Source organism: Hordeum vulgare, chromosome 2H (genome assembly GCF_904849725.1).
Source record: "Hordeum vulgare subsp. vulgare chromosome 2H, MorexV3_pseudomolecules_assembly, whole genome shotgun sequence".
In the NCBI taxonomy this organism is placed as follows: Eukaryota; Viridiplantae; Streptophyta; class Magnoliopsida; order Poales; family Poaceae; genus Hordeum; species Hordeum vulgare.
Genome location: NC_058519.1, coordinates 630,908,504 through 630,932,388, shown reverse-complemented (window position 1 = coordinate 630,932,388; position 23,885 = coordinate 630,908,504). Strand labels below are relative to the sequence as shown.

The following is a 23,885-nucleotide window of genomic DNA, read 5'->3' as shown; positions in this document are numbered from 1 at the left end:
GATCGAGGGACGTGAGGACGTTCCACTACATCAACCGCGTTCTCTAACGCTTCTGCTGTACGATCTACAAGGGTACGTAGATCACTCATCCCCTCTCGTAGATGGACATCATCATGATAGGTCTTCGTGCGCGTAGAAAATTTTTTGTTTCCCATGCGACGTTCCCCAACAGTGGCATCATGAGCTAGGTTCATGCGTAGATGTCTTCTCGAGTAGAACACAAAAGGTTTTGTGGGCGGTGATGTGCGTTTTGCTGCCCTCCTTAGTCTTTTCTACTACATAATTTGCAAAGACATTTTGATTATGTTCATGATAATGAGTTCAATTAATCATATTACTTAATAACTCCCACTCAAATTGACATCCCTCTAGTCATTCGAGTGACACATGATACAAATTCACCAACCCAAGTCCGATCATCACGTGAGATGAGTTTGCTTCAGTGGTGAACATCTCTATGTTGATCATATCTACTATATGACTCGTGTTGGACCTTTCGGTCTCTTGTGTTCCGAGGCCATGTCTGTACATGCTAGGCTCATCAAGTTTAACCCGAGTATTTCGCGTGTGCAAAACTGTCTTACACCCGTTGTATGTGAACGTAGAGTCTATCACACCCGATCGTCATGTGGTGTCTCAAAACGACGAACTTTCGCAACGGTGCACACTCAGGGAGAACACAATTTTATCTTGAAATTTTAGTGAGGGATCACCTTATAATGCTACCGTTGTCCTAAGCAAAACAAGGTGCACACTCGGGCATTTTTTTGGAGCAGAGATTCATAAGAGGGGCCAAAATGTGGAGCGGTGTTTCACGAACCACATTGAAGACAGAGGGTCTCGGTGGCGTGGAGTAGTGGAGCCTCAGTGTTGGACACGTTTTGAGGGATGCACGCAGGCTGGTGGCATTGTCCGTGATGGTGAAATCGATGACAGATATGGCTAGCAAGATCTATGCAATTATCCCTCCTGAAGATTGGACAACTATGGATCCTAAGCGTGTGCATGTGGTGCATGTTGTGGGACGCCTAGACCGGTTGGTATTATCAACTTGCTATGTGGTGACTGCTTGAGGCCATTGGTTTAAATGTTGTCCATTAGTCAGGGCACATCTTTATACTTGTAGGTGTGGCGACTTTGTTTGCATGACGTGCAGAGAGAGAGAGAGAGAGAGAGAGAGAGAGAGGGAGGGAGGGAGGGAGGGAGGGAGAGGGAGAGGGAGAGGGAGATGGAGATGGAGAGGGAGAGGGAGAGAGGGAGAGAGAGCGAGAGCGAGAGGGAGAGGGAGAGAGAGAGGAAGAGAGAGAGAGAGGGAGAGAGACGATTGAATTCGAAGCAAAAAAAAGTGTCGGTCAGTGACTTACCAGGGGCTCCTCGGAGAGTGGCGTCAAGGAGGATTGGGTAAGGGTGGGAGTGACGTCGGGCCGGTGCGTTGAAAGGCGGCGAAGGGAGTGGGGATTCAAAGAAGGTTGATCCGATCCACTGATCAGAGGAGGGAAGCAACTCCGATCGTCGGCAGGTGAGTATGAGGAAAATTGGAGCCTAGTTCGGGCGTGGCATGAAACCGTGAGAATGCCGGGGGTTTCGAGCAAAAGAATGTCGACGACCTGCACACGAGCAGGAGACCTAGCCATCACTCAAGAGTTTGAAAAGGGGTCAAGCATTTATTTTTCTTTGAACGGGTGCTCCATCGCTCATCTGGTAGAGAGAAATTTGAAAACAGGGTATTTTCTTTTTCCGAACGCGAGTAGAGGTGGATCGGACGAAACGAGTGGAGCGAAGGAACGAAACGGTGACCAAACCAACCATCACTACCGTAGACTCACCTTTGCTAATAGAGAATTAATCTCCAATGTTAAAGAGGAGTTGGTAACATCGTACCTCCTCCCTCGGTTTTTTCCACCCCACGCCTCCCTCTTTCACTTTGGTTTTTTTTTTTTTTTTGTAATCTCAACAAATGCCACACAAAATATAAACCAACATAAATAAAGTAATTTAAAATATTCAAAAGAAAATCTACACTTTTAAAAACCACATCATGCATTAACTCAATCAAATCAAATAAAATCAATTGTTATCAAAACTCAACTCAATCAATACTTTCCTTGCTTTTCCTACCCATACCGAATCAAATCAAATTTAACAAAACATCAATAAATAAAAAATTCCTTGCCTTGCCCTATCCGTACCCAGATCAAGCAAAATCTTATCAAAATCTAGAATACAATGTGTAAGGTATACGTCGGGCATGATCGATGTTGAACCATTATTAGAATATTTATGCCTCCATCTTGTTCCAGGTCCATCTTGCATGTCTCCGTTGAGAAGGGAAGCCAAACCGCCTATCTATGGCAGGTCACATGGCCTTTGTTTTGCTCTTTGAAAGTTGAAACGGACGGGGAGCTCATAACTGTAGTGCCTCTTTGGATGATTCGTTCAGACTACTTTTGTGTAAACATATGTGATGTTATAAACAGATTTAGGAAAATTATGTGTGTTCAGTGTGCAAGGACTATTTTTCTTGTACAAAAAAAGAGCAAAAAAGGAGCGGCTTTACTATATCACAGGTGCCTGAAAATGTTCTTCGCGTCAGTCACTTTTTTAGTTCATTCCAAACTCGTCAGTGAATAGACAGCCCCACTATTTATCTTAGGAGGAAGTCATTGCCCAATTACCCAAGGACTATTTATCCTAATTTTTCTCTAATTAGCTGGGGCAAGAAAATTTGCCGGACTGCAAGTCTGAAACTCGTTTTAGCAAACAAAACATTGTGTCTGGAGATTACTCTCCATGACGCGCAAATATATTAAATCGGTATAGATTACCAATGTTCATATCAACTGAATGTTTCAAGAGGTTCCCGGAACAGCTAAAACATGGCGACGAGGGAACTCATCTTGTCTCTCTACCACTGCATTGCAGTTGGTCTCAACTCCCAGCTAAAAACATGATGGACGAACAAACGGCGGTGGAAATGAAAACAGAAACACGACCTCGGCTCACACACATATATATATATCAACATCTAAGCTAGGGAACGATCACTTTTGCAACCAAAGTTCCTGCCGGGGCTCTCGTCTCAAGGTGTATCGCCGTATCAGTGCCCTCCGGCCATGACGGCGGCGTTGGACGTGCCCCTCGTTTTGGGGAGCACGATGAGCGCGAGGATGGCGCAGATGAAGGCGAAGGCGCCGCCGATGCCGAACGCCGGCGTGTTGTCCTTCCCGAAGGCTTTGTCCAGCGGGCCAGCGGTGAGCGCGATGATCAGCTGAACAAAGGACAGTCAGGAAAACAAAGTTAGAAGTCACGACCATGCATATGGGTGCAGGCCCAAGTTAAAAGCCTCGCGAGATCGATAGAAAACCTGTGGCACGACGATGGCAATGTTGAGGACGCCAATGGCGAGGCCTTGGCCGCCATCCTCGTCAGTGGTAACCTCAGAAGCAACAGCCCATGGTACACTGAACAGTACCTGCACGAACAACATTTTGAAACAGAACAGTCTGTAAGCAAAGCCGATCAAAAGTACCGAAAAAACTGTGAAACAGATCAGCAACAAGAGGCATTGTGCGTCGGGATCACTCACGGCCTGCGGGATTCCGATGAGCGCGAAGAGGGTGAGCGCTATGGCCTTGAGCTTGGGGTCAGGTCCGGTGAGGTTGGCAGTCAGGGTCGCGTTGTACCCCTTAGTGGAGATCAAGCCGACGACGACCATGGCCGTCATGATGCCGAACACCATGAAGTTGCTGATGGACCAGACGACCTTTGACGTCAGCTTGCGGCAGAGCTTGGGAATGAGGAAGGAGGTGGCCCCGAGGGTGATGGAGCTGAGGAGCAGGCCGATGGCGCCCTCGCGGACGCCGGCGTCGTAGATGGACGACTTGGGCCCCTGCGGCATGCCGTGGTAGATCTCCCGACCCATCCAGTCAGTGTCGTACTGGATGAAGGGGAACCAGGCGAGCTGAAAAAACAAATGCAGAGCGGCCGGACAATGTCAATCAGGTGTTGGACCGACGGGTGCACGACATGGGGACTATCGGCATGCGGCCACGCTACGTACCCAGGTTATGCCGGTGACGGCGAGCACTTTGAACATGGAAGGGGGGAGGTTCTTCAAGCTCTTGAAGAGATCGCCGAAGGCGGAGATGCAGCCTCGACCGGAGGAGGCCTGGACGTCGGCCTTATCGAGCTGCTTCTCGCCGGCGAGGAACATGGTGACCGCCATGCTGATGACAATGAGGATCACTGCGGTGAGGAAGGCGCCCTTGAGGTTCGCGCAAGCGTCGCAGCACGCCGAAGTTTTCAGCCAAGGGAACCACCTGAGACGAACGGCGTGAGTCGGTCAGTCCTGTCGATGCATACACGGTAGATGCCCGGGAAGGGAGAAGAAAAGAACATACTCGTGCCATTTCCCGTTGGCGCCGGCCGTGTAGCCGAGGACGTTGCCGATGGCCATCCACAGGCAGAAGACTGCCTGCCCGACGTTTGGGCCATGGTTTCCAGCTGCAGGTAATCAAGTTCAGATCGGTATACAAGTACGACAAGAAACATCATCAACAAGGAAGGAAGGTTGGGCCGAGTTTGAAATCTCACCGGAAAGATCGGCCATCATGGCACGAGCCGGTCCCTGGACGGTGTTGTTGGCGAAGTCGAGGAACCAGAAGCCAACAATGTACACGGCGGCGGCGGCCCATCGAGGACCCGTGCTCACGCTGCAGCAGAAAAACAAGCATATTAGAAATTACTCCACCACGGAAGAAAGAAGTCAATGAATTAGTCAGCTGCATGCATCCATGCATGCATGCAGGTGCGGCGGACCTGCAGTGCTCCTTGGAGTCGCCGAGCGCCCGCCCGATGTCCGCGGAGAAGCCGATGAGCAACACCTGTAGGTCAGCGCGCGACATCAAAATTAGAGACCGATTCGATCGCAGCTTGAAGAAGAAGGAGGAAAAAAGGGAGATGATTCGGTGAGTTATTACCGAGGCGCAGATTATGAGGCATCCGACGAGGATGAAGGGCCGCCTCCGGCCCATCCTGGCCGTGCACCGGTCGCTGTAGTAGCCGACGATGGGTTGCACCTGGCCATGCATGGCGAACCGGCCGATTAGCAACAAATTAATGCCTTTTTTAGCTCCTTTCCTTTTTAGTGCCACGGGTTGGTACCGGCCCGATCGGTCGAGAATAATAAACAGATACGAAAAAAGATCCATTTCCTTTTTCACTAACATACTGTATTTGTTTGCTAGCTACGCGAGTGGTAAATATTTTCAGATTTTACGGTTCCGTGCGTGCCTTAACAGCAAATTCTCTTTACTTCTACTACCGAAAGGAAACGGAAACCAGAAAAGGAAATCAGTGATGGGGATGGGGGATGAAATCGCAGGAGAGCAACTCACCACGAATCCAGCGATGGGGCCGCAGATCCAGGTCAGGGAAACGTACTGGTGGGGAATCCCAAGCGTCTGCAACCCAAAGATGAACACGAGATATCAGAGAAGAGCAATCACAGCAGGATGAACGTTGATGAAAAAGAAGGAGTAGGACAGAAAGGGGAGGAGCTCAGCAAACGGTACCTGGGAGTAGGGAGAGAGGAGGGAGAGCTGCAGCGCCCAGCCGTACTGGATCCCGCCGGAGACCATGCATGCCATGAACAGCCGGAGGAGCCCCCAAAGCTTCTTCTTGCCGTCGACATTGTTGCCGTCGCCCTCGATCTGGCGGACCTTCTCCAGGGACGCGGCCAGCTCGGCCATGCTGGCCTCCTTGGCGTCGCTCCGGCCTTCCTCCATGGCCAAGGTAGAACTGCGAGCTCTACGGGAAGACAAGTGGGCGCTGGGTGGCGAGAGGAGCAGGAGGCGAGAGGCGTCGGCGTCGACGGATGGGATGGGATGAACGAGCGAAGCCCGGGGTTGAAGGGGGGTTTTAAAGAGCACGCGGCGCAAATCCAATGCCGCGTGGATTAATGGCGGGTGGCCGGGGCCCCACGAGCAGTGGCACGCGCGGACGGCACCGTCCGTTGGTTTTATCTGTTCGGAGGTTTTTTTTTTTTCTCCGTTTCGAAAAAAATCTGTTAGGAGGTTTTTGGCTAACGCTCCTAGCACTGTTTACCATTGATTCGTTTCTTGCTCAAGGAGTACATATTGGGAGAGAGGACGGTGGGCACATATGGAAGCCATTTATGGTCATTGACTGTGGTGTTGTATGTATGAGTTGTTGGTCTTATCCGTTTGTTTGTCCTCACCGTCTATAATAATTGCACCGGTTGGAGACAGGTGTAATGTATCAATAATATTTTTTTCTCTATCATTGGTTTCACGATGTCTTTTATCAAAGTATAACTTGGTCCACCGACTCTGACTCTTAGCGACACGACTATACACGAAAAGTGAGGGTACGCTATATACGGAAACTAATTATGGCCATTGACTATAGTGTTGTATGTATGAGTTGGCCTTGTATTCGCTCACCTGTCTTCACCGTCCATGATAATTATAGGGGTTGAAGTCAGGCGTGATTTACAGTGAATGTATTAATATATTCTTATTGCTGGATGAAGACGGTAGTGATTTACCAGTAATACATTAATGTATTCTTACCTTTGGCTTAACTGTCTTTGCTACAGTACAACTAGGTCCGTCAACTTTTAATGACACGACTTTGCATGGTGAGTCAACCTTGTGAATTATTATTTTTAGTTCGACCAACTTGTTTCTTAACAACGAAGATTTCGAATAAACCTTTTAAAAAACTTGCGAGGATTACTGCAAATCAACTTTTATAGGAGAGTAGGTCATTTTGCCAAGAGATGGAGTTTAGAACTAGTACAAGATCATGCAACATGTTTCAAATCCAAGCATGACGCTGAAGTTGTAGGCTCGCAATTATGCTCACCAAGTCAAGCATGAGGGATGAACCGACGACATATACTATGCCTCGCCCTTCTATCCCCTCTAACCAACATGCCCATCAGAAAAGAGAAGGGAAGAGGGAGAAAAAGGTCGAAGAACAAATGATTGTTAGTATGTGTTAGCTAGGAGGCGATTGGTTTTCCCCGTTGTGGCACAGTTCATCAAGGCACAACACAGGTAACAGACATGTGCACCGAGCCCCTCATGGCGGTGACACTCTCCCACTCATGCACAACATTGTCGACCCGACCTTCCTCCCTCCACAAGCCACAGTCGCTAGTCGTGCGGAGGCGGCACATGGCCGGTGATGTGGCATGACCCGGCTCCACTCCGTTGTCGGGGACGTGCTCCCGGGAGATGGGGAGTTCTCTGGCGTAGTTATTGTGGCACGACATATCGGACATAGGCGACAGCAGAAGCCCGCGACAGGTGCGGGCCAAGGCTGACAAGCAACGCCATGCCTAGGCGGTGACAACAGTTACGAAAGCCGTAGCGGAGAGTGAAGGAGAGCCCTCTCTCGTTGGATATTTTTCATTTTAACCTCGGGTTATACACTAATACCTATGAGTCCTTAGAAAAATATTGAACACCCAAAGATAACAAAACTATACAGTTAGCACTCATTCTTAATGCATTTTATACTAGAGCATTGGGGAATGCACTTTGTAGTTTAATCCAAAGTTTGGTATGTTCAACATTGTTAGCAACCCTTTTTTGAAGATATATTACTATTATTATTGCTGGTCGAGATGGCTATGAAGCAAATCGATGGGAGTGACACAATGGGATCAAGTGTGGTGGTTTGGGAGGGGTTCACCTTTATTGTCCACCTCCCTTACTAGTTTGGATGAGCCGGCCAAAAGGTTTTCAAACCCCATGCCAAGGAACCCGCAATCTACTAAACCATCATCGGACGGGTTAAGCTGAATGATCTTATGTATACGGGCCAACATCAGTTGAATAAAGAAGAACAAAAAACAAAAGAGAAGTTATTGTCTCACCCACTAGTTTGGGGTGTCCCATTTTTCGTTAGTACTATGTTTTTTCTCTTCTGTTTACCTTTTTTTGCGGGGTTTTCTGTTTAACTTTCAACTATGCAATTTTGTCCCTATGTGTTTTGAAAGTAATTTAGTGTATATTACTATCCTATAAGCACATTGTGAATCAAGATATTTGTTCTGGCAATTTGTATATTACATGTTGACCGATGCACAAGCAATTTTTACAACATAATTATGGGCATTAAGATTTCGTGCAGGATAGTTTGGACATATTCAAGAAAGAATTTGTTGAGCTTGCGATTGACGACATCTAATTTTGGACCTAGACGATGGGTGCCAATATTAACTTGACAGCCCGGGATCAGTGTTGCATTATAAACACACCCGCACAAGGGGCTCCTGCTATGGTTGAGAGGGTGGTGATGATACCTGAAGCGTAGAGGGAATGGGCATTCGTCAAATTTCATGACTCTGTGTATGTGGAAGCATACAAGTAACTATGCTATGTACCAAATCAATTTGAAGGTAAAATTTTGCATAAGGGCTTGTTTGGTTATAGTGGAAAAAATCAACCAAGGGATTGCGTAGATCCACTTCTGTCACTAATCCCCGCAGGAATCAATCCTTTTCGAGACCACCTTAATCACTGCCATCGAAATTTTGTTTGGATTCGCCCGGAGTCGCCGGTTATTGCGCCTCGCCTGCCTTCGCCTCTTCTTGGGCCGCAGCATTCGCTTCGCCTCGTCTGCCATGGATTCATTCCACGAGTGGAACACAATTGTTTTGACCCATGTGGAACCACGTGGTTTGGGCTGGTATTATTTTCATCATGGGCCAAACCAAATAGTCAAAATACGACTCACGTGCATTAATTCCTCACTGGGACGGCCCACGTAGATCACCATGCGATCCCCACAAATCCATGTTGATTAGTCCCTAACCAAACAAGGCCTAATGCAGTTTTAGGTGTTGCTCTCATCAAGAAATGTTCATTGCAAGGAAATGCGGTACTACTAAGAGCATCTCTAGCAGTTTGCGTTTTTTCGACCCGTATCCCAATTTTACAGCTTGCTTTAAAATAAACCCTTAAAATGTTTTTTTTTGACTCGTATCTTAATTTTACAGTTTGCATTTTTACAGGGTCTGGTAGAGATGCTCTAATTCATTGCATTTGGTAACAAAACTGCAAATAAATGTGATACTTCATGTCCAATCCACATTGTTTTAGGACTAATAGGGAAGTGTTCGATCTACAACCAAACAAATAAGCATACCACTTAGTTGTTAATTTTAAGGCTAGGCATAAGCTCAACAATATAACTGTCAACTGAATGACTGCCAATTTATGGGTATTGATCAGGTGAGGACGTGAGACTAGGGTAGAAAAATGGAGTTACATCTGGAACGATCGATGGCAGGAAGCGCAGGAGATGGTTTAGAGCAAGTACAATAAGGTACAGTCAGCAGGCTGTAAGAATTAAAATACTATATTTTTGCTGAGTTGGATGAGAGAGAAGAGGAGAGGGAAGGGAAGCGGGCTCTTCGTGAAGAGCCAGCTCTAGCACGTGTTCCTAGGTGCTTTGTGAGAATGAAAGGTGGGCCATATATGATAAAATTAGTACTCTTTTATAGCTAACTATTGTACAAGCTAGCTATAAGGCCCTGTTTGGAACCACAATAGATTATGATAATCTGGATTATGAAGATAAATTATATAATCTGGTTTATAAAAATAACCTATGCAGGCATGTTTGGATGCCAGATTATATAAACTGTAATTCAGGTTTTACATTGCATAATGACATGTCTGTCCTTTGTTTATTTTTTTGAAGAGGAAGGTGGTGGTGGTAGGAATGTAATTATCTCCAACTTTACAAGGGTAATATGTCATTAGCAATCCATAATCTGATTTTAGCTGGGGTAGAGTAGATTATGAGTTTTTAATAATCTATCCATCTAGTTTTTTTAATCTACACCATAAACTGTCCTATTTGAAAACAAAATAAATTATAAAAACTGGATTATATAATCTGGATGGTTCCAAACAGAGCCTAAGATGAGCTAGCAGTTGGCTATACTATTAACCATGCTCTTATGTCTGCCTAGGAACATGAGCCTTTCAAACATTGAGGTGACCTTATCCGATTTGCAAGGTCAGGAGAGATTTACATGCGCAGGTCTATCCCGGTTTCCTAGGACAAGCATTTAAACCATGGATTGTCAAACTTATCCACTTAAGATTTTCCTCTCCATGGCGAGAAAGTTGGATGATGATAGTAGAAGATTAGACTCATGTCTAAAATATAAGATTCCAACAATACAATACATTTATACGTGGGAACATTGCACCTTTTGATCTTACGAATTCTTTGTTTGCGGATTCTAAACTTTTGAACCGTTTGCTTGCCCGTGTGCGCTGGCAGGAATTCAAGAATGAAAGTGCTCTACGCCGGCCGGTCGGCCTTTGCCATTCTCACCTTGTATTTGAACCATCCAAATTCGTGCAGTCGTGATCCGCTGCAGCGGATAAGCATCATTCATGGTTGCCTTCCAAGTATAGAATAGGCACATAGTAGAGCGGATAAGCACTATTTATGGGTGCCTTCCAAGTATAGGCATTAGGCACGCAGAGGCCGGTGGCAGCAACCCTTACGAGCTACACACGGCGATGGAATATTCACCCCACGGATAGATGTCTGGCAAGGGAACAAACTCGTCCTAAAAATCGTTCAATTAAATAAGATGGTCTTATTTTAAGTCTTACATGTCATTTAAAGATGATAAAAAAAAGTCTTATAATGGATCACATCTTAGTCTTATCTTCAATAACTAGCTATTTCTAGAAATATGGTGAGATATATTGTGTTAAAAGGTCACCTCTTGTTCTCTCTTAAATAAGAGAAGACAAACATTTTCTTATGAATTCTTTCTCCTTCATCTCATCATTTATCATACATGACATTACTAAGATAGTACCATTGTACATGCCCTAATGATTCCCGCAAAAAGGAAAAAAATCGTTCATCTTGTTTTGTGCTAATGCAATATAATGCATTAATGCTCAGTGCAATTTCCCCTAGAAAAATGCTCAGTGAAATTAGAACGAGAGACAATGGCAAATAAACAGTAACCGTAGTCATTGTATTACATGATCTTGATTATATATATATATATATATATATATATATATATATATATATATATATATATATATATATATATATATACATGCGGGAACAGGCGTGATGTTTGTTAGAGGCGGCCGTCGAGAAGGAAACCGGTGCGACAGTTATCGACGTGATGTGCGATCGACTTGCTACCATATTCTGCTCGCGCTGTGACAAGGCTGGTGTAGTGAGAACGTAGTTTTTGTCTGAATTTATAAGAGCATCTACACCTGGGCATCTAAAATTTTCTTATACGTCCCGGCGGATCATTCGATCATTGACCGGTTAAGGAAATGCAATCTACATAGAATTATCATACCAGCACTAAACATTCAAACTGACAAATTAAACACCCCTCAATCTAGTCCAAATCTAAAACGGACAAGTACGCGCGCAGAAACCATCGTGTTGACAAACGTCTACTCCGATTTTTATAAGGACGGTGAGGACTCATTGAGGGTGCCGCGTGGTGGAGCGTCGATGACCAAAATAGGCTATTTAAGTTGGGCGACGACCCCAACCCTAGCCGCATCTCATTTCTCTCTCCGCCTCCCTTCCATATGCGCCGCCACTCACCTATCTACTCGCGTCCGCTGCTAGCCATGAGCCACTCGAAGGTCACCACCTATGACATGCTCATGCCAAGGCGGCGCCTACAAATGCTGGAGGAGATCCGGGCTAGGCCCGACGACCGGATCGCAGCCGACCAGCGTCCAGACTTGCCGGAGCCAAAGGAGGAGGAGGAGGATACGGATGCAGAGGTGGCATAAAGGACGCACAACCGGTGAAGGAGGACGTGCGGCTGAAGGAGGACGACCACGACATGGGCGAGGCCGATCCGACGCCTCTTGCTACGGGATTCGGCATGTCCCAGGTGCTGGTGGAGCTCAAGATGGCCCAGGTGAAGGAGGCGGAGCAACATGCCATCCCCAACTCCATCCAGTCGGAGGCGGGGGTGGAGGCCAACGGGCGACAGAGACCGACGATGTGTTCAACGATAAGGAGGAGGAGAAGGAGGAGCCGATGGAGCTGAAGTTTAGGCAAACAACCATCTATCCGGAGTCTGGCACGGAAATTGTCTCATCTCCAACGACGACAAGTAGTACGCTTGCTTTGGTTTATCTATGTAGCACGTAATTTTTCTTTTGTATGCTTCGTATAGATTTAAAGTATAAAATACAAAGTATTCAGACACAAAGAAGAAAAAACGAGAATGTCTGATCACTATCTGCAGACAGACGTGACCGACAATGTCTGCACGCGTTTGAGGGATCACATGCATTTGGTGTCTGCGGCTGTAAATTCTTTCGCAGTAGCAAACAGACGACAGCCAACAGAAGCATATTCTAGTGTAAAGCCCTTTGATACAGGAGGCATGTTTTTTGAGAGTTTATTTTGTGTACATTCAAAGTTTGATTTTTGTCCTTACAAAGTTCAGTTGAAGTTCTGAGTGCCCAAACAAACTTTGGCATGGTTAAAGACAATTTCAATGGTTGCGTCCTTCGTGAAGTTAAAAAATGTTTTGTAATTTGTTAATCTAATGACTATTGTGCTTTTTCAAAAATATGTTTTTTAATGAGACATCGTTCATATCATGAAAAGTGCCTTTTCGTGAATAGACAATTTTTCATCAATGGACATGTCTTTCCACCGATAGACATATTTTCAACAATTGATGCGTCTTTTAAGGCAGCAACATATTTTCACCAAGGAACATGTTTTTTTTCACAAAGAGACGTCCTGGAAGTTGTGTAGTTCGCCGGTAAGTACGTGTGTGGCTTTTGTCAAAAACGGGTATGTACGTAGGATTTTAGATCGTGGAACATATATAAAAAGATGACCTGGTGCACGTATAAAATGTCGAAAGATTATAATGGATATACTATAATCATTTCCCTAGCTCGTTCCTTGCTAACAAACACGCAACATTGTGTGTGTCATGTTCATCTGCAATACGGATCCGTGTCGGTACGAAATAAAGATGGATTATGGATCACTGATTCAGATTGCACACTAAATTGCATTTAAAAAATAGTTAACACATAAAATAACATCATATTCAGATTTTACACATTTTTAATCAAATTCATATATAATATGTTAAAATTGAAGTTATAGTTTAGAAGATATGATAATTAAAAACTTTTATTCAGATTTTATACTGCAAGTCAATAATCATAAAAGGCAGCGGTTTTGTGTAAAATAAAAATAAACGATTTGACGCAACTTGAAGATGGACTACGGGTTAGTTATTCGAAAAGTCAAAGGTTTTTCTACAAAACATGTGACGAACAGGCAGAAACACCCCTTTATTAATAGGCATAGATTAATTCTAGATATAGTTTGACCGTTGTTCTTATTAAAGTGATGTGGCATAATGTAGATGTTGCATTACAAGTTAACTTAGAATAAAGAGAGATGTATCCCAGTGAAAAATGAAGCTTACCTTTGTTAGCTTAGATTTTTGCTCTACGGCTATGAGAGTCATCGAACACACCAGTAAGCTCGTGTGACATGGATTATTATTATGGTAACTCTAGTTTTAATCTATATGCGATTTAAGAAAATGTCACCACGACTCTTGAAAAAGGCGGCTTTCGCTCTATTTGCATAAAGTACAACACGACTGAACGATACAATGTATTGAGGGAGCAATTTTATAAAGAAAATTGCAAAGAACGAAGAAAACAACGCAAAGCAATGCACAAGAGAGAACAACTGTGTGTGACCAGCTTGTCACCAGACATAGGCATAGGAGTGGCCAAACCAAAACATGAAGCATCCCTAAGGACAAGCCAGGAGCGACTTCGTGTCTCATGGGGAAGCCAACGAACCTCGACAGAATGGCCTCACCACATAAATGTAGAGAGGAGCCCCTACCATGTCTCTCCGCGCCATGGGTCGCCACTCGCCACTTCTCATGAAGCTCCAATAACCCACACGCCTATGGAGAGGACAGAGCCGCCACTAGAGGTCTACCGCGCGAGCTTCGCCGGCGGTGTCCTCCGGAGATATTAGGGAGGAAGGAGGGGAGAAGGGGACGTTGGGTAGCAAGATTGGGTGCATGGTTTTTAGTTTCAGTTTCAGGAAAATTTGAGGACCAACCGAAATCATTGAAATTCAATGAACTTTAGTGATTTCGGTTTGCATTTTAGCCAAATGGCCAAATCTTAGCTTGAATACGACTAAATAGTTGAAATATTTTTAAAAATATTATGAAAAAAATTTGAAATCATGTGCACTATTGAAATTACTGAAATATTTTGGCCAACGCATAATTATTTCAGTATTTACTGAAATTATTCAGATTCAATGAATTTCATCAAAATCTCACTGAAAGTGAAAATCATGATTGGGGGTGCTGCCACCCGTGTTACCCAAGGAGGCTACCCAGGGCCAAGAAACATGTCAATTCTTTGTACCACAATCATTATGAATGAATATGGTAAAAGATGGTCTAAAAAACATGGCAAAGGATTATGAACATGAACACAACGGAAAAGGAACGCAATTTTGGTACTATAGGGTGTATTTGGTTAGGGAACGAAGTGTAATGGAATGGAAAGGTTCCGTTCCACGGGAATGGAATGATTCCATCTCTGTGTTTGGTATGAATAATGAGACGGAATGGGACAGTTACATCTTAGTCTTTGGTTGGGGAATGGAATGGAATGAAAATTGTTTAAATTGGTGTTTGCTTTTCTGGTAATATATGCGACGTTGATTCTATTTTCAGAAACATTTCATTTGAATTCGAAAACAACCTTTTATTTGTCTTTTCATCACCACTAATTCCATTGGAATGGAAAGTGTTCAAATTAGTGTTTGCTTTTCTAGAAATATATGCATCAAATACAATATTTTCAGAAGCATTTTATCCAAATTTCAAATTAGTGAGAGAGCACGACGGAGCGGAGCTTGATTCTCTCCCGTGGTGTAATGTCGTATGCCAATTCCTGGCAAGTCGCTGACCAAAACATGGGTGTGTGTTATGCCGCCGGCTGCCCGCGCTGGGCGAACTGCTCATGCCGCTCACGCTACCAGCCACTGTCGCGGCCCAGCTCGTTGCTGCACCTTCCGCTGCTACCACTCCGCTCCACCACCAAGATGTGGCTGCGACAGGACGGCAGCTCCTCCTTCCTTCGCCCAGATGTGCCTGCGACAGAACGGCCGATCCACCTTCTGTCGCTGGGAGAGATCAGACGGCCTGCCATCGGGGGAGAAAGATGAGATGCAAAGCGGCGGCGACGAATTAAGGGAGCGTCGGGGGCAGATGCAAGAGTTGAAACATTTCATGTGATTCCGCCGAATCGTTGGTACGAGCACGTTTCACATCTTTATGGAATATTTCCTTCGGGCGGATGGGTGTGTTCCGGTTCTGGAGTAGTAGTACCAAACGCAAGGACGAGTCTGCGGGTCGAAACAGACCCATTACATTCCGTCACATGACTGAAACCAGGCACACCCATAGTGCTTGCAATTGCACGATCATGCATATATGCAATTACAGTTGTGTGTGACAGATGGACATGCGAAAATGTGCGTGGTTGAGAACATGCGATTGACCATATGTCGCTCGTCATCGGCATCACCCGTCGAGGATCCTCCCCTCACGGGAGCTCCCGCAGCCCACACGCCTATGGAGAGGAGAGAGCTGCCATAAGTAGCCCTACCACACGAGCTTTATCGGCGACGACATCTGAGGACGTTAAGGAGGAAGAAGGGGCAAGGGGGCGATGGGGAGCTAGGTTGCCACCCGTGTCGCCCAAGGAGGCGATGCAAGGCTGAGGGACATGTCAAGTTCTTGGTACACAGTCATTATGAATGAAAAAGAAAAAAAGATTACAAATGTGAACGCAGCAGAAAAGGAGCACAGTTTTGAAGCTCATTGTGCTTGAGCCATCGCTCCCGTAATCTGCCATTATTATGACACGACAAGCGAAATGGACGTGATCACACAAATCAAACAATTCTTACATACGATAGCTTATTGAATACACAGAATCGTCGACAACCTCACCATACCAACTTAGTGAAAGTATATACTCACGGCGCAAAGAACTCCTCCCCTGCCTGACGACGCATCCTCAGCAGCCAGCGCCGACTCTCGGGCCTTGAGCGCCTCCAGACGGCTTGCCGTCGTCGCCGCAGCCGAACACGGCGATTGCCACGATCGCCGCCGCGGCCACGAAGCCAAAAACCAAACCCACGGCGCTGCCGGACGCATAGTGCATCGAACCAGCGGCGGCGAGACCTTTCGCGGCAGCAAGACCCAACGCCCTAACCATCGTAGCTGCTAGATCGAGCTCTTCCTCTCAGTTGTTTGTGGGCTGGGAAGGCCAGTGTCGACCAGTACTTCAAAGAAAGCGTGGTCAAAACCGCGGGTAGCTGCGTTCTGGCGAGCTTGTTGCTTAGCCAGCCATGCCGACCACTACCAGTCCCGGTTTCTCGACCCACGGCTGTTGTTGCTTAGCCAGCCATGCCGACCACTACCAGTCCCGGTTTCTCGACCCACGGCTGTTGTTGCTTAGCCAGCCATGCCGACCACTACCAGTCCCGGTTTCTCGACCCACGGCTGTTGTTGCTTAGCCAGCCATGCCGACCACTACCAGTCCCGGTTTCTCGACCCACGGCTGTTGTTGCTTAGCCAGCCATGCCGACCACTACCAGTCCCGGTTTCTCGACCCACGGCTGTTGTTGCTTAGCCAGCCATGCCGACCACTACCAGTCCCGGTTTCTCGACCCACGGCTGTTATTGCTTGCTCGGAAGTCAGGAACTTGGTGGTCAGTGGCACATGGCACCGCCATGCCTGGTTGCCGAGCTCTCCGCGGTCGTACCGGAAAAGGAAAAGTTGTCGGCGCGATACCGGGGTCTGCGATGGCCGGTGAGGCCGCGCGTGGCTCGTGGTTTCGGGCGTTGTGATGGCGAAACCGTATGCTTTTTTTGAGCTGGAAATATGGGAATTTATTTAGCAAAAGCCCCGGCAAAATCTGCCTGGAGGCAAGTTACAAGGAAGCTAGGTTGCGAAGCTCAAAAGCCCCGGCAAAATCTGCCTGGAGGCAAGTTACAAGTTTCTGTTACCGTCCCCTCTTCTTGAGCCCGAAGCTCAAATTGGGTCATCAGAGAGCGGTAAGCTGTTTTAACAGAGTATATACCAGATTTTTCGGGAGCCCAGGCCAACACATCCTCCCCTCCCTCCGATCTGAGGGGAATATTCAGAATTGAATCCGCTTCGGCAGTAGGAAAAGCCTGCCGAACAAGGTCAATATTCCATGTGCATGTGTAGTTATCAATCAACTCTCTAGGCAACGGAAACCGTATGCGCTGCGGGCAAATCGCGTGTGTTCTGGTTCTGCCGTACGTATGTTTTTTTGCCGTATGGTATGGTTGCTCGTCTTCGAATTCCCAATTTGTCCAGCTCAAAAAGAATTCCCTATTTGACCCGCGTGTTGATTTGCACCGACATGGGCCAGCCAATTTTAGACAACTAACGAGTTCATCGCAACCGGTTTTGTAAACCTTCTGGAAAGTTCCATCCTAGGTGTAACGACCAAACCTTGAAGGATTTGAGTCTCTATGCTTTACTGTGCTAGTCCCTGGATCGACTCGCTAGCACACACAGTATAGGTGAATACCAGAATAGCAAGTGCATCATTTATTACAACGTATGATCCAGAATTTACAAAGTATAACAATCTGCATAACACTTAGCTAGCTCTAATAAATAATGGCAGCGGAAAGGTAGCAAAATAATAACGATGAGTCCATCATAGCCCACCGGCGAAAAGGTTGAGTGAAGACTCGCGACCCTACTGTATCTCACTGATCATCTGAATATCCTGCAACATGATAAGTTGCAGCCACAAGGGTCAATACATTGAATGTATTGGCAATTCACACATAATGATAATGCAAACCTACATATATAAGCAATGTATGACAAACAAAACAGTCAAGTTGGTTCGGCATAAAGCTAACTTCACCTACCTCCATTACTGATCAAGGTCTCACACGCCACAACCAATTTAAAAACCCGCAACAGAGAACTCACAAACCTACGGTGAGATGACAAAGATCTTCAAGATGTATCAAGTGCGCTCAGTCGATGACGCATTCAATGGGGACTCCAAAGCGCTCAGCCATCAACGCATTCACCTGATTTAAGTCCCGACAACTCAAGTGCGCTCAGTCATGGCGCATTCTCTAGGGACAATAGAGCGCTCAGCCATAGACGCATTCACTCGAGCAAAAGCCCCGAGCCTACAGCTATAAACACTCACTACTTCATAAAACACTCGGTACGAGTCCACGTCTACCATAGCATATCCAAGCACACAATTAAACAATGCAATCCAGGACACACATATGGCGAGAAGCAATATAAGAGTCACACCAAACACATAGCATATCATAACAGTGCATAGCATACATATAGGATGAGCATAATCAAAAGTGCAAACTTGCCTTGAACGGTGCTGAAGTACTCTAACGCTTAATTCTGATCCGCTCCACACTCCGGACCATCTATATATATTCGACGAAGGCATCGATAAATAAACCGTACTCACATAACATCAAAATAAAGTGAACAACAAGGAATTCAATTAAAACTCAATTAACAGAAACATATGAGTAGATATTTATTATCTACATGATGGTGGGAGTACAAAGAAAAAGAAATAATTAAATTAGATGAACGGTTTGCAAAATATGGCCTCCGGTAGGTTTAAAATAATCTATTTTAACAAAAAAATCGTAAAACTGAAAACTACTGGTTCTAACATGTTCTACTCATCAATACGAGATCACAGGAAAAAGAATTTCCTGAATCGGAGTTACGAGTAAAAAGATAAACGCGTTTCAAAATTATACCGAGAATCTGACAGAGCTAAAACAGATTAAAAACAGATTGAATTTCGTCCTGAAGCTGTTCATCAGGACTTGATGAATCGCTCATGCGTGCGTTCTCACCACGAACAGCGGGGAAAAACGGAACCGTCTCAGTGTGGTGCCTCCGATGGTGCTTCTCCGGTGGCGGTCGAACGGACTCCGGTGATGGCGGCTCCGCGAACTCCGTCGAACACGGACGAACTTCGGTGGTGCTCCGGTGTTGCTCCGCGGTGGGTTGCAGGGGATCGGCGAGATGAGGGTGAGGGGTGGACGGTGCTGCTGTGGTTCGGCGGATCGGGCGACAGGAACGTATCGAATAGGATCGATGGTGGAAACAAAAGGCAGCAGGGTCTCGGGCTCCTCGAGCCTTTTTCTGCTCGCAGTAGCAGTCCAGGGCGCGCACGGAAAGGTCTCGGTCTCGGGAAGGGAGTCCCTGGCCGCTGGGGCCCTCCTGTAGGCCCGTGGAGACGAGGGGCGATGGGATCGCTGAGCCTGTGGCTCGTTCGGCGCGAGGCTGCTGGACTCCTGGCGCTGGGAACCTGGCTGGGTGCTAGGTTGCCTGGGAGGCAACGTGGGGCAAGGGAGCTCGCTGCAGGGGGCAGCTCACGTGGCCCATGGGGCTGGTGGTCAACGCCGGGGCGCTGGCCTGCCAGCACGGTGCCGGTGGGCTGGCCCCTGGTGGTTTCCCCTTTTTTTAAGAAAACAGCTACGAAAAATAAAAATTAAAAGAAAAACAAATAAATATATTTTTCTAGCTAAATAAATGCCAACAAATAAATACTGATATAAATATATACTACGATAGTAATATATAGATACACAAGATATATACATATAATATACGTATATAGTAATATATATATATACATATAGATATATATATATATTAAACGGCTAATATAGACACATATATATAAGTATAAAATAAATTCACCTAATAAATAATAAAGGAACCTAGTTCCATCTAATGCAATTTTCGAAATAACTTTTATGCAAAATGCTACACAACGAGCATTGAAAAATAAACTGAAAATGATTTCGGAGATTATGAAATTTGCAAAACCATATGAGGCGACTCCAAAATAATATTCTAAACCTTATGAACTCTTTATTTGAATGGGAAGAAGTCATGTTATCTCCACTCCAATATAAATTGCCCTGAGTTGCATACTGAAAAGAATATTCAGAAAAATTCAAACACGCATAGAAATTAGGATGACAAAGAATGATCCTGTTAACATACCAAATCTAAAAATTTGGGATGTTACACTAGGTTTTATTGGTTTTAGAACATTCTAGAACGTTTATGAATCGGTTTTATCACTGTTTTTTTATTTCTAATATTTTGTTTTCTTTTTTATTTTTCAAGTTTCTTTTAAGAAAACATGCAATTTACAAATATTGTTTGGAATCTCAGCGGTTTAAAAAATTGTGTTTCAGAAAATGTCATGCTTTAAAAATATCATAATTTCTTCAGGAATTTTTAAAATGCTTGCGGTCGCAAAAAAAATAAGGAATTGCAAAATTTCAAAAAATATACACTTTTTTCAATAAAAATCAGAATTTAAGATTTTTTTTCTGTTTTTAAAATTTATGTTCACCAAGTCAAAAAATATTAAGGAATTTCAAATTTGTTCACAATTAATAAAATTTTCAAAAATTTCAAATTTGTGTCGCGTTTGTCGAAATTTGTTTGTAATCTTAAAAAAGATTTGAATCTTGAAAACTTATTCACAATTTTTAAGGAAAAGTTTTAAATATTGTCCGCCACGAGGAGTCATTAATTCTAGTGGCTTTTCCCGCAAAAATATATATTTAATTCTAGTGGCTTCGAATAGGCACTTACAGCGGGAGGTCGCGAGGTTGATACCAAACAAGCACACATGTTTTTTGCGACTTTTGCGTCATCTTGCTGCGGTGACACTCAATAGGCAGTCTAGTTTTGCTTGCTCGGTGCATCACACACTCGTGTCTGACGCATAAAGCATTCAACAAGAGGTCTCGCTAGTCTTACCGCCGTCCATACCTTGCCTTCACACAACAAAGGATGCATGGTTCATGACCAAGTACGGTGGCCAGTCTAGGTGAGAAGGTGAAGATGGGCTTAGCCCAGCTGGGAGGTCAAAACACAGAGCCTGTATGGTGTCGCGAAGAGTGAAACCCACATCTTTTTCTCTTTCACCGTTGTTTGTTTTCTTTTTTCTGTGAAGTTATAGGTTAGCAGGCCCTGGACCGCTGTTGCCTTCAACGAGAAGTAGCATCTAATCATATCAAAATGATGTTGAGAAGTGGCCAAGAATAAAGGTTTTCCAAGGGCACACTAGTGGAAAACGGGCCTTTGGCCGGGACCATTTAGTCCCGGCCTGCCTCTGGGTCGGGACTAAAGGCCCGGCCTCGTCGTCCCAATTCTCAATGCCTCCCTCGAGGCTTTAGTCCCGGTCCGTAAGGAGCCTTTAGTCCCGGTTCGTGTCCCAAACCGGGACTAAAGGGCTACGCGCGGGCAGTGGTGGTGGCAACCGTTCGTATCCCCCTTTAGTCCCGGTTGGTGGCTCAACCCGGGACTAAAGGACTAACACGTGGCATGCCGTAGTGGTGGCGACCGTTGGTATACCTCTTTAGTCCCGGTTGGTGGCTCAACCCGGGACTAAAGACCCAAACGGTTTGCATCCCGCGTCGTTTCGGGCGATGAAAAGCACGAACCGAAGCGTACAGTCGCCATTTCTCTGTTTCTTCTTCTCTCTCGCTCTCCCTCTCTGTTCTTCTCCTCTCTTCTTCCCTTCTCTTCTTCCACCATGCCAACTAGCTTTCATAAGGTGCTCGCACATGGCACGACCATGCTCGATGTCGTGTACACGAACCTGAGCAGGGAGGTGCCGTTTTTTCTTCAACAGTTGAAGGAAAAATGGTTTGACAACGCAGTGGATCATGAGAAGTTCTTGGGGCTTGATCTGGAGTACACGGCCGATCAACGCGGTGTTGCCGTCATCCAACTATGCTTCGCACGCCATGTCTTGATCTTCCAATGGGCGAGGTAAGTTTTGAGGCTTTCTTTGATCCAAGATAATGACACTGTAAGTTTATTTGTTTCAATCATAGTTGGTTCCCTTCAAATAGTTGTAGTGAAACAATTTTGATTAGTTGAAGGGGAGCACAATCTAATTGGAATAGTGTTCCATAATCTGAAAAATCGTATTAGAATCAACTAGTGTTTAATATGCTCCATTGAAATCATAGTTGGTTCCCTTCAAATAGTTGTAGTGAAACAATTTTGATTAGTTGAAGGGGAACACAATCTGATTGGAATAGTGTTCCATAATCTGAAAAATCGTATTAGAATCAACTAGTGTTTAATATGTTCCATTGGAATCATAGTTGGTTCGCTTCAAATAGTTGTAGTGAAACAATTTTGATTAGTTGAAGGGAACACAATCTGACTGGAATAGTGTTCCACAATCTGAAAAATCTGATTGGTTCAATATGTTCCATTGAAATCATAGTTGTAGTGATACAATTTTATGCGGTGTTCTTTGATCCAAGGTTATGAAAATTGAATATAGCTAGTGATCTCTCTAGGTTCCATTGGATATCAATATGATATGTCATAGTCATGAAAATTGCATATAGCTAGTGATCTCTATAGGTTCCATTGGATAGCTATAGTGATCTCTCTAGGTTCCATTGCATATGTTCTATTTGAATCCTAAAGATAATTTTCTCTTTAGTTGTAGTGAAACATGTTTCCTTATTGCAGCAGTATGTAACATTTGTTCCATTTTAATTTGTGTCTGTTGCAGGAGTGACAAGCATTGTCCAGAACTCATGGACTTCCTTCGCAGCGGCATCACTTTTGCTTCCGTTGACATAAGGAACGACAAGCTGAAGATGAGGCACAGCTTCGGTATTGAGATACCAGCTGGTTGCCTCGTTGATCTCCAAACGATATTCAGGCTTCGACATGACAGGACTTCGATGGCTCATGTGGCAGTTGCCTTGATCGACGATTCATATGCTGATATGAAGACCAGTTTCCCAAAGTCTCAGCACAAACTTTGGGAGAAGGGCCCACTTGATGATATCAACATTGAGTATGCAGCAAAAGATGCATACGTTTCATACGAGTTGTACCGCAAGATTCGAGTGGTCCACTATGGCCAGCGTCACCTCGAGGAAGGTGGACATTCTGATTTAGATGATTCACACGAGTAGTGTTCTGAACGTCGAACACTTGTATATATATCTATGGTAGCTATTATTATGTACTATTTGGACTAGTATCATGTACTTCTTGGACCAATTTATATATGTCTAGTTTCTGTTTGTGTCATTATAGTTTCCAAATTTGAATGATTTAGCCCTTTCTAACTTCATTTGCTACTTTTGAATGGTTTAGCCCTTTCTAACTTCATGGTATCATGCATTTCGACCACATATATATACAAAAAGTCTTCAGTTCAAATAAGTTCAAAAAATGAAATACCTTTTGTAACAGATCTGTTTTTGATTAAAACAGTCATTTAAAAATGAAAGACCATTAGTCCCACGTGGCGTGCAGCGGAACCATGTGGCATGCAGCGGAACCACGTGGCGTGCAGCGAAACCACTTTTGTTGTGGGGGTCGCTTCTCCTTCTTCTCCTTGTGCTAGATACTGGTTATGCACTAGGGGAAGTAGTAGTAGCGACCACCATCGACGATTGAAAAATCAGGTGAGCTAGTGTCCATCATATATGAGAAAAAAAGAATGTCGTCTCTTATTGTGGGGGTCGCTTCTACTTCGAGAGAGATTGTCCATTTTGTGATGTGCCTTTGAATGGTGCATTTTGAACACACAAAAAGTATGGGGTTCAAATAAGTTCAAAAAAATGAAATCCCTTTGTAAGAGATGAGTTCTCGTTCGAAACCCTACTACTTCGAGAGAGATTG

The 23,885-nt window shown here is 44.9% G+C and overlaps 1 protein-coding gene across 1 annotated transcript; it reads right to left on the bottom strand.

The window, feature by feature from the left end:
* Positions 1–2,761: 2,761 nt before the first annotated feature.
* On the bottom strand, positions 2,762–5,882 carry LOC123431002 (sucrose transport protein SUT5-like). Its single transcript, XM_045114826.1, has 10 exons — positions 5,574–5,882; positions 5,397–5,462; positions 4,980–5,078; positions 4,819–4,883; positions 4,594–4,712; positions 4,401–4,503; positions 4,061–4,319; positions 3,587–3,961; positions 3,365–3,472; positions 2,762–3,268 (listed from the first exon to the last, which is right to left on the bottom strand). Exons 1-10 carry the CDS (start codon positions 5,784–5,786, stop codon positions 3,098–3,100), a joined length of 1,578 nt encoding a protein of 525 aa, XP_044970761.1. The 5' UTR covers positions 5,787–5,882; the 3' UTR covers positions 2,762–3,097.
* Positions 5,883–23,885: the final 18,003 nt, after the last annotated feature.

What these genes read in the sequence shown, in the direction of transcription:
- LOC123431002 (XM_045114826.1), bottom strand. Translation starts at nt 5,786, where the DNA reads ATGGAGGAAGGCCGGAGCGACGCCAAGGAGGCCAGCATGGCCGAGCTG. An exon ending in GCCCCATCGCTGGATTCGTG is followed by an intron (nt 5,079 to 5,396) that starts GTGAGTTGCTCT and finishes ATGCATGGCCAG; the next exon opens with GTGCAACCCATCGTCGGCTA. An exon ending in TCATCGGAATCCCGCAGGCC is followed by an intron (nt 3,473 to 3,586) that starts GTGAGTGATCCC and finishes TTGTTCGTGCAG; the next exon opens with GTACTGTTCAGTGTACCATG.